This window comes from Rutidosis leptorrhynchoides, chromosome 5 (genome assembly GCF_046630445.1).
Source record: "Rutidosis leptorrhynchoides isolate AG116_Rl617_1_P2 chromosome 5, CSIRO_AGI_Rlap_v1, whole genome shotgun sequence".
NCBI lineage: Eukaryota > Viridiplantae > Streptophyta > Magnoliopsida > Asterales > Asteraceae > Rutidosis > Rutidosis leptorrhynchoides.
The window spans coordinates 37,961,759-37,972,560 of NC_092337.1; the positions used below are offsets into that span (position 1 = coordinate 37,961,759).

The 10,802-nt window shown below is 36.7% G+C and overlaps 1 protein-coding gene across 1 annotated transcript; it reads left to right on the top strand.

Annotated features, from left to right (window-relative positions):
• The first annotated feature begins 4,381 nt into the window (after window positions 1-4,381).
• On the top strand, window positions 4,382-8,846 carry LOC139847629 (probable serine/threonine-protein kinase At1g54610). Its single transcript, XM_071837336.1, has 7 exons — window positions 4,382-4,902; window positions 5,423-5,707; window positions 6,223-6,540; window positions 6,902-7,129; window positions 7,276-7,376; window positions 7,470-7,593; window positions 7,967-8,846. Exons 1-7 carry the CDS (start codon window positions 4,600-4,602, stop codon window positions 8,279-8,281), a joined length of 1,674 nt encoding a protein of 557 aa, XP_071693437.1. The 5' UTR covers window positions 4,382-4,599; the 3' UTR covers window positions 8,282-8,846.
• Window positions 8,847-10,802: the final 1,956 nt, after the last annotated feature.

A 10,802-nucleotide genomic window follows, 5' to 3' on the forward strand; every position in this document is an offset into this window, starting at 1 on the left:
CAGAAGTACCAGCTTTGTAAATTATAGGACTCTGTTGACCCTCAAGACGTTTCTTCTTGGTTTCCATATCCAAGTCCTTTACCATCAATTTTGATGTGAATTTATCTAGGGTCAGTGATTCACCAGCAGACGAAGCTCTGTCTTCTATCTGTTCAATAAACGCATCCCACTTGTGTGGTAAACCATCTGTTAATTGTTTGATAGCTTTCTGTTCTGTAACTTCTACACCTAAGTTACCCAATTCAGAGACAAGATGACGATAACGAATGATTGTCTCTTCTAACGTTTCATGACTTAGAGCAGCAAACCTTTTCCATTCACTTTTGATTACTTTAGCTTTCTTTTCACGATACGCCTTATTTCCTTCGACACCTATCTTAATAGCATTCCAAAGAGAATATGAAGTTAAGTGCATTTGATATTGATGATAAATATCACCGTCTAAACCCTGGGTCAATTGAGCATAACATCTACATTCTAAGGCATATGTTTCTTTTTCTGTCACGCTATAATCTTCATACTTTTTACTATTACCATCAGTACCTAAAGGCTCTTTATATTCATGTTGTATCAAATCCCACATTCTAGGATCAAGGCCTCTAATGTAATTCATGAACCTAGCCCTCCATCTAATGTAATCATTTGTATTATCAAGTCTAGGAGCACGATTGGCACTGCCTGATTCACTATCAGATAGTAAAATGTTTTGAACGCCGGAAGTAATTGCCATTGCCTGATCAGACATTTTAAATTTTGATTAAGGTTGAATCTGATCCTAAGTCGGTCGACTGTTGGTGACAGTCGGTCGATGAACAGATACAGTCGGTCGATGAACAACTACAGTCGGTCGACTGTCAATGATTACTTGGTCGAAGTTCTGTTTACATTTAGGCAAATGGTAGTACTTTTTCAATCGGTCGGTTTAGTACTTAAGTCGGTCGGTTTACAACTTAAGTCGGTCGGTTTATCGTATGTCGGTCGGTTTAAAGACAATCGGTCGAACTAACGACAATCGGTCGAAATACACGAAAATCGGTCGATTGTCTCCTAAGTCGGTCGACTGTACTTTCTTTCAGAGCCAGAATCAAAACCAAAGGTTTAACGTAAAAGTATACAAAATTCAATCCAAAACCAATTTTTTGACCCAAAAATATACCAAGAACTCGTTTAAAACAATTGATTCAGCAAGCCAAAGCTCTGATACCACTTTGTAGACGCTGAGAGAGGATCTTAGAATCAACCTAACACGATCTAGAGGCGGAATAACAATAGAAAGAGCTTAAACGAATATCTATGGGTTTTCGGGTTCGTACAAGTCAAACCAAGACTAGATCTTGATAAACACGAAGCCTAGACTGACATTCTGTGGTATTTGGACATGAAGATTGAGAGAGACTCGACCTAGAACTGTTTTTCGTGTGTGTGTTTAATGTGTAGAGTTGTTAACCTGAATTAATGAGGATTAATTAGGCTTAAATACCTCAGTTCCTATGTCGGTCGACAGTGAATGACAGTCGGTCGACTGACCATGTCAGTCGGCCGACTGTCGAATAATATTACGAATCATATTTAAACGTTTACAAATATAAAATAACACATCGACAATCAACGTTTAACAATATTACAGGTTACAACATGATCGAATAAAACGTTAAAGTTCATGGAACTAGGGATTACAAAATATGCATTAACACAAAATTCGAAACTTGCATTTGTACACGTTTTGATAACAACGAGCTTGGGGCCGCGCAATGCAGCGGATTTGCGTATCGCGCCTTGGTGCAGAATATGGTTCGCTCCTTACTTTTATAATTACATTTCACTCATTGATGATTTAATTCAAATATTATAAGAACCATATCCAATGTCCAACTCTATCTTAAAATTGTTTTAATTTTGGCTAACTACATAAATTATTCAAAATATTGTCAGATGATTGCTAACAATCAAATTGTAAGGAAGAAATTTTTGAAAGTTGCTATCTTAAAAGAAGAGGTTAAGAAGATGATGGTATTATTTAAAAGAAGAGGTTAAGAAGATGTTGATATTATCACAGATCTTGACTATTTGCAAGACACCCGAGAGATATTTTAGGTATGTAATTGGAAAGTTAAGCATTACGGTGAATTCAATGGATCAAGTAAAATCAAAAAGACCATACTATACTTACTATTTCAATTTAAAATAACTCGAATAAAATTGACATGCGCATACAAATATCATGTATTTTTCTTTTTTACATGACAATCATCTGTGAAAGTACAGTCACAATTTCATCTCTGTCATGAAGTATACACCCATGCTACATTTCCCATATCGTTTGGGGGTAAAGGGGAGGCGGTTTTACTTGGCCGTGCCTTTAGATCGGTTTCAAGGTTTCCTCTCGGGCAGCGATGGGGGGCGGGGTTATTATCGCTACATCGACATAGTCGAAACGAGAGATAATTGCAACGGGTGATTTAGTTCCCCTCGGGTGATCCCAATCGCTGTTAAAAAAAAAAAAAAAACCGTGAGATACTCACCGAAACAACGTTTAACAATTAATGACTATCTCAACAACATTTTTCTTTTCGCACGGCTTGACTCATACATTTAAATTATCATGGTGAAGATGATCTTATCTCATATCAATTAAAATATGCTTCTTTAACTAGTTATTATTATAATATTATTATGTTATATGTTATATGTTATTATTATTATTATTATTATTATTATTATTATTATTATTATTATTATTATTATTATTATAATAAACTTAAAAGTTTTAAAACTTACAAAAAATTAGTGAGAAGCCTAGAGACAATCTGGGCCCCCACACCTCTAGCAATAGCAAAACCTATCCTAGTAAAAATATGAGCAGCAGCACCGGCACCAATATCTTGCGCCATCTAACTCTTCTGAACCCGCTTAAGCAAAGAAATAGCCTCCTTCTCTAATTCCCCAAGGGAAGAAAATGAGAAAGGAATGAAACCATAACCAATCGCCTGACAGCAAGATTCGTACTTGACCCGCTTCCGACGAGCCGCCTCAACCACAGCACGTCCAGGGACAAAGTCAGAAAGCCCAGACTGTGTCAAAGGAGAAGACCCTGTCAAGTCAACACAGACATCGCGACCACAATCCCAGGAATAAAGTAACACATCTGCAGGTCTGAGGGCCCTGCCGTTCCCTCCAGACAACCCAATGTCAACCTCCTTTCTCGCAGAAATCCCAGATCGATAACAAACATCAACAAGGGAATCCCGAACAATATTATGTCGATGCTTAATACCCACCATACCAGCACAAGACACCGCGTGATCCCCGAAAATATCCCCAGTAAAAACCCTTGAACAGGCAGAGCATGCCGTCGAGATAGAGAACAATGGAACACCTAACCGGTAGCACAACACACATTGGTAAGTCTTTGAGTTCATCGTCTGACCCAACCCCAAAATAGGGACTGCCCTTAGCCAAGCAGAGGTGTGAACACCCTGCTGTGATTTCCATAAGGCCGATTGTCGGGGAGATAACGAAAAAGTGGATTCTGCAGAAGCGGTAACCTTTGTGAAATAAGGAGGTGTTTGGATTAGCATTTTCAAAATTGATTATGCGATTTTGATGATCATAACCAGATAATCAGCTGTAGCAAAACGTGATTTTGATAATGAGTGTGTGGTTTTGATTATGCTGTTTGATATCGTATAATCAGTTAATTAATTTTTTAGTTTAGAAAAATCAGATTATTTGAGAACTTAACATGTAACATTTTTTGGGAAATCACGAAGTGCAGCAGTAACCCATCACTTGCTGTTTGATTTCCACGTTTTGTCACTTACAAAACGCAAATAATTAATTTTCTCAACTTATTTACCAAGGGTGTGTTTGGATGAAACTAGCTGGAGCTGGAGCTTATAGCTGGAGCTGGAGCTTATGGGCTAGAGCTAGAGCTGGAGCTTATTTTTAAAGCTGGTAGCTGGAGCTTATTATTTTTTATAAGTGTTTGGTAAACTAGCTGGAGCTTATTTTTCAGTTCATAAGCTCTACTTTTTTTCATAAACTACTACAAGTAGCTTATTTTTCCAGAGCTTATTATTTTCATAAGCTCTACTTTTTATGTCTACCAAATAAAGCTTATGACATGGAGCTTATTAAAATAATAAGCTCAAGTTCCAATAAGCTCCAATAAGCTCCCATAAGCTTCAAAAAGCTTGTATGCCAAGTTGATTATTTGTGATTTCAAGTCGCAATAATCAAATAATCAGTTTCAAATAGCTTACCCAATCACCTCCTAAATATTACGGAGTATATAATATATAATGTCCAACATCTTTCTTTTGTTTATGGAATGTATAAAAAGAAAAAAATCTAAAGAAAGTTGAAAATTTAGAAAAAAACTGACTTCCTTTTTACCTTCTACAACCATAAATCCCCTCTCTCTCCACTTCAACTAATCCCCCTCCAACATTTTTCTGCAATTCTTGTTCAACACAGATTCAGTCCACAACATTTAATACACTCAACAACCATTTTTTCACTCAAATACACACACTCCAGCTACTTTAATTTCCTGTTAATGGAAACCTAACTTCACCCACTCCTTAATTAAAAACAAATATGGGATGTGTGCTCACTAAAAGACCCACTTCAGATCACAACTCTAAACCATCTTCAGCTACACATAACGTCGAACAGTTGGCGTGTTCAACTGAACTTACTACTAAAGCTAATGATGAAGCAGCTAATAACAAAATCAATCAGTCAATTACCGAAGTTCCGGGTTTGAATCGTCGTAAACAGAAGCCTGTGTTCACCTTGAAGACGAATACTGGTTGGCCTTCATGGTTGTGTGATGTTGCTGGTGATGCCCTTAAAGATTGGACTCCTCGTCGTGCTAATTCATTCGAAAAAATCGATAAGGTGAAATAATTTACTCGAAAATATATTGTATGCATCATACTGTAAAATTTCATTTTGTATGTATCAACATTTGTTACCAATTTGATATTTTTTTTCTTAAAAGGCAAGTTGTTGGTATCGAATACTCTCATTTGGCACGCACGCACTTTCGGGCGAAAACCCGAACCGCATTACAGGGATCCTAACCTTAAACCAGAGGGGCAAGCAGGTCGGACCTAGGTCCTGAATACGGGTCGGTAAAACCTCCCAGGGCAATCCGGCTTTCAGGAAATAAATCTCACGGATATTTTTAAGGGGAGAGACTCTAACTTGAGACCTCCCACGCACATCCCAATACACAAGTGTAAAGGGGTGAACCAATGGCCACTAGGGTGGGTTCTGTTACCAATTTGATGTGTATGAGCTTGATAACTTGTAATTACCAAAATGGACTGGAATAAGTATATTGCTCTTTTATTAAATGTGCTTCTTATGAAAGTGTATATTTTTCATATTTATGATTGTTGAGTTTATGATATAGATTGGGCAAGGGACATATAGCAATGTGTATAAAGCTAGGGATTTGATAACAGGAAAGATTGTTGCTTTAAAGAAAGTTCGGTTTGATAATTTAGAGCCGGAAAGTGTCAAATTTATGGCAAGAGAGATTCTTATATTGAAAAAATTAAATCATCCGAATATTATAAAGCTTCAAGGATTGGTTACTTCAAGAATGTCTTGTAGTCTTTACCTTATATTTGAATACATGGAACACGATCTCTCTGGTCTTGCTGCCATCCAAGGTGTCAAGTTTACAGAGCCACAGGTAACTTTCAATACCTAATATTAAGATTTGTTTAGTTGAGATATATATAGATATATGGACTTAAATGTTCGTTTAGTATTATAATAACAAGTGTTGATTATTGTTATATGATATCGGTGTACTTACTTTTGTTTCTATACATAATTGCGTGTTTTGACCGTATGATTGATTGTCAATTTATCAGATTTTTTTTTTTTATATATATAGTTTTCTTTGTCTTATTGTTTCTGTATGGTTGTATTTGTCTCATGAATTTGTTCGTTGTGCTTTTCGCCATTGTTGTTTTTAATGGTTTTGTCAATATGGTTATACCACTAATGTGAATTAATAGTGTCTGAAGTTCACGTAGCTGAGAACATCGTTAATGTATCGTTACAGCACAATTAGGTGTTGGGACTTGATTCTAGACAATTGTGATAATGTTTGACTTGTATACTATGGGGACAACCTTGGATCTGTAAGGAAAACAAGACTATTCCAACACATATATGTCTCATAATTAAATTATGTGGCAGGTTAAATGCTACATCAAACAGCTTCTTTCTGGTCTTGACCATTGCCACCAGAACGGCGTATTGCACCGTGATATTAAGGGATCAAATTTACTAATTGACAACGATGGGATTTTAAAGATAGCCGATTTTGGGTTGGCTTCTTTTTATAATCCGCAACATAAGCAACCAATGACTAGTCGTGTTGTTACGTTATGGTATCGACCCCCCGAGCTGCTTCTTGGTGCCACTTATTATGGTGTTGGTGTTGACCTGTGGAGTGCTGGCTGCATTTTGGCTGAGCTTCTTGCTGGGAAACCGATATTGCCGGGTCGAACTGAGGTACAAACCCGTAAGTTTTATCATATTTTAGAGGTGACAAAATGGATGAGTCAGATAGATTGTGTAATGGGTCAAAGCAAGCAATCTTTTATACTTATCTAAGATTCTCAAGTTTTTTGATGCATAATTGGTGTAACACAAGGTTTTCTCAAACGCACACTTCGGAAGACTTTCAACATATGATTCAGACAAGAGTTTATAAATTATAAAGATCTAATTTTGGACCTCTATTGTGGATTCGTTATTCTTTTTTTATTTATGTGGAGATTACATCATCATGTCATGAAACCTTTATTGTATAATGAGTTATTTTGACCAGTCAACACTCCATTTTACTTTTACTTATAATATGTAACTTCAGGTTGAACAGCTACACAAGATATTTAAATTATGTGGCTCTCCATCAGAGGCATATTGGAAAAAGTACAGGTTACCAAACGCAACTCTTTTCAAGCCACAACATCCATACAAACGTTGTATAGCTGAAACATTTAAAGATTTTCCACCTTCTTCTATACCTTTACTCGAAAGTCTTCTTGCAATCGATCCTAAGGACCGTGGCTCTGCCACGTCAGCCCTAAATAGCAATGTGAGTCGCATTATGCTCTTGTAAAAGTTGCAATATAAATGGGTTGATTTAGGCTTCATTGTCTCTCTTAAGTCTTATCCCAAGCCATTTGGAGTGGGGCAATCATTACCTGCCCATTTTGACACATGCTTTCTCTTCCTGTGCAGTTCTTGACCTCTGAACCTTATGCTTGTGAACCATCAGAATTACCAAAATATCCTCCCAGCAAAGAAATAGATGTCAAATTGAGGGAGGAAGAAGCTAGAAGGTTTGTATGTTTAACTTTACTAAATATAAATATTGTCACCTATTTCTTCAAGATGTTGATGTTGATGTGGATTGTAATATAATTCTTCCATAGACAAAGAGGTTTAGGTGTTAAATCTCATGTTGTGGATGGAAAAAGAAGAACACGGGCCCGCGAATGGGTTAGCCGTGCAGTTCCAGCTCCAGAAGCCAATGCAGAGATCCAGTCAAATGTAGATGTAAGTGAAACATCTTTATCTAGTTCCCCTTTTCATTCTCTTATTTAATGCAATTAACAGGATTTTTTTAGTTACTTTTTGATTTTACATGATAACTGAAACTTGATGAGACATATTAAGTTGTTAATATAGATTAGTTTGGAGAAAAAAAGGTTACTTTGTTCCTTTTTATTGGTAAAGGTTGGTAGTTATATTGTAATAACCACAGAAAGGCACCTTTGTTTCTTTAGAATTTGAGATTAAACCCGACCCAAATCAACCCATTTATAGATGAATGGGTCCAATTAGCCACCTCTTGTTGGTCTTTCTGGCAAAGTCACTTAATTTTTTGGTTACCTGAAGAATAAATCTATTTAATGATTTTGATATCCAGAGAAGGAGAGTTGTAAGTAACCAAGCAAATGCGAAAAGCAAGAGCGAAAAATTCCCACCTCCGCATCAAGATGCAGCTGTTGGGCCCGTATCTTTCAGTACAATTGATGACAATTCATTCAGGTCTTCAATTTTTGATTCAAGATCGGTTAAACAGTCTGGGACCATCAGTGGGTCTTCAAGGCATAATAAGACCAAGAAAGAACCATCACGTAAGTTCATCCGAACTTTACTTCCGTCCTCGATTAGTCTATCAATGGATTTAGGGTTCAGAAACAAAGAATCGGTTTCAGAAGATTTTGGCAGCAGAAGGTAGATAAGTTAGATGTAGTTAAGCTGAGTATAATTGTATGAAAAGACAACTAACTCTGGTTAGATTCATTTACAAGGTAACCAACTTCTGTTATGCCCAAAAAAGACAACCAAGTTGGTGGTGGTGGAGTGGACAAGGGCCTACCCCTTTAACAAGGGGATATGGGTTCAAATCCATGCAAGTAATTAAAAACCCCATCTTGGCGACGGAGGTTCACCCGCGATGACTCCGGGCTGCCCGCAAAGCGGGTAGTCGCCCTGGGATATAGTCGACTCGCATAGCGAGGAGGAAACCAGGCTAATCAAAAAAAAAAAAAAAAAAAGACCATCAACGTTCAAAACTTTCAAAAGTTTGAGCGTAACCGGTCAAAACGGTGAGGTATGACTGTTGGAGCTAACTTGTTGGTAACTTTTGACCCGGTTGACCAGTTTTATTATTTTATTTGGATTTTTCTAACGGCATTAGGCTTGTAGTTGGAAAATACTTATTATATCCATTTTTGTGGCATGAAAATCCTCTAACAAAATAGCCTTGTGTCAAAAGATTCAAAACGTTGATGGTTTTCTATTTGAGGAAAAGAAAGTTGGTTAACCAAATTAGAAATCTTGATCAAATTTGGTTATCTTTTTATGTCAAACCCTTATAAGTTATTAGATGTCGGGCAATGAATTATCACATTAATACGAGAATGCAATTTTAATCGGTACCGTAATCAGTGGCGGTACTAGGATTTTTTTTCACTGGGGGAAAAAAAAAAATTTAAAACCGTAGCAATTTTTTGGGGCAAAATACGGAAGTTTTGGGGCAAAAAATGGAGGTTTTTAGGCAAATTATGGAGGTTTGTGGGCAAAATTTAAAGGTTTGTGGGCAAAATTTGAAGGTTTTGGGGTAAAATTCGGAGATTTTTGGGCAAAATCTGAAGGTTTTGGGGCAAAATACGTAGGTTTGAGGTAAAAAATCCACCGGGGTCAAAGTCGAAAAATTCAAAATTTTTACACTGAAAATTGCAAATCTACTGTGGGCGGATGCACTCGCTTGCCCCTAAATAAAAAGAGGAAAACCATATTGACTATATTGTTCATAAATTGTTCATATCAAATATCTCATATATAAATATCAATGACTATATTGTTCATAAATTGTTCATAAACCTTGGGAGATGAGGCTCGATGAGCAAATAAACCCTTTGTTAGGACATGCTGAGTGATACTCTGAATCCAAAAATATTACAATAGAAGTGGAATTGAACTTTTGCAATTTATGAACAATACATATGTCATTGGTTTTCCTCTTTTGCAAATATCTCATATATAAATATCAACTATCTCAACAAACAACTTCAGATCTATACAAACAACAAAATTTACAACCTTCATCCTCAATAATCATCGTCGAACATCATTCTTCTATACATCATCATCTTCATCGAAGATTAACAGATTCATATCTTCTTCAATTGTCAACATCATCTTCGTAAGCAACAATTAGGTGATTCATCCTTTAATGATTGAATACCAAATTGAAGATAGGAACATGATCCTCATTCAATTCCTAACACTCGACGTTCATCAGAGTTAATTAACATGAACAGATTCAGAGCTTTGATTCATGTTCTTTGCCTGTCAACAAATAGTCAACTGATCGAGGTCTCTGGAATCATTCGATCATTCTCAGGTTAAATGGGAATTTACCAGATAACAAAAGATTGTCATCAAAGATTTTGGTGGTAATTCGCATATGTTATTCGACAGTTTGAGGCTCCAACGGATAGTTTATCCGTGATCAAAATTGCTTCACAACGACAAAGTGAAGGGCGGTGGTTCAACGGCGGAGCAAGCACGCCTTGCTAATACCGGCGCCGTTGAACGGCGACTTCAATGGCGGGATCAAGGGCGGACCGATACGAGGGGTCTAACAGATGTTCAAAATGTGTGTTTGACCGACCGGTACAGCTTTCTCTTGTTAACAACAGAGGTTCAAAAAGCGTGTTTGACCAGTAGACCTTTCTCTTCAATACCTATTCTCTCATCCCCTTATTATTTTAACACCCAAACAAGCAGTGGTTTCTCTCATTCTCTTACAAAATTTAGGCTGTTGCTACTTACATCTCGTATTTGAAGCCCGACACCAGCAAGTATTACCTCTTCACTAACACTGATTGATTACTGGTATTTTTCGCTTCTTTTGATTTTTAGGGTTTTTATAAGGACTTGTTTTTTGATCTGATTTTAACGATCTTTTAGGTTTTAAGTCACTGTGAACACCAATAAATGCGCTTTGATTTGCAATTTTATGGGTTTTTTCTTCTTGATATGATATTTTCTATTTTAATTTGGCGATGGTTCATGACGGTAGGTCTGATGATAGATGAACATGTGTGATCCCATGTTTTTTTTTTTTTTTTAATGGTGAATGTGATTAGGTAAATGAATAACAGCCCATGGATACATGGCTTGAGATGTACTGTAAATTTCTCAAAAGTCCAATAAAATGATGGTGATATTTTTTTTTTTAGGGGTTTTAA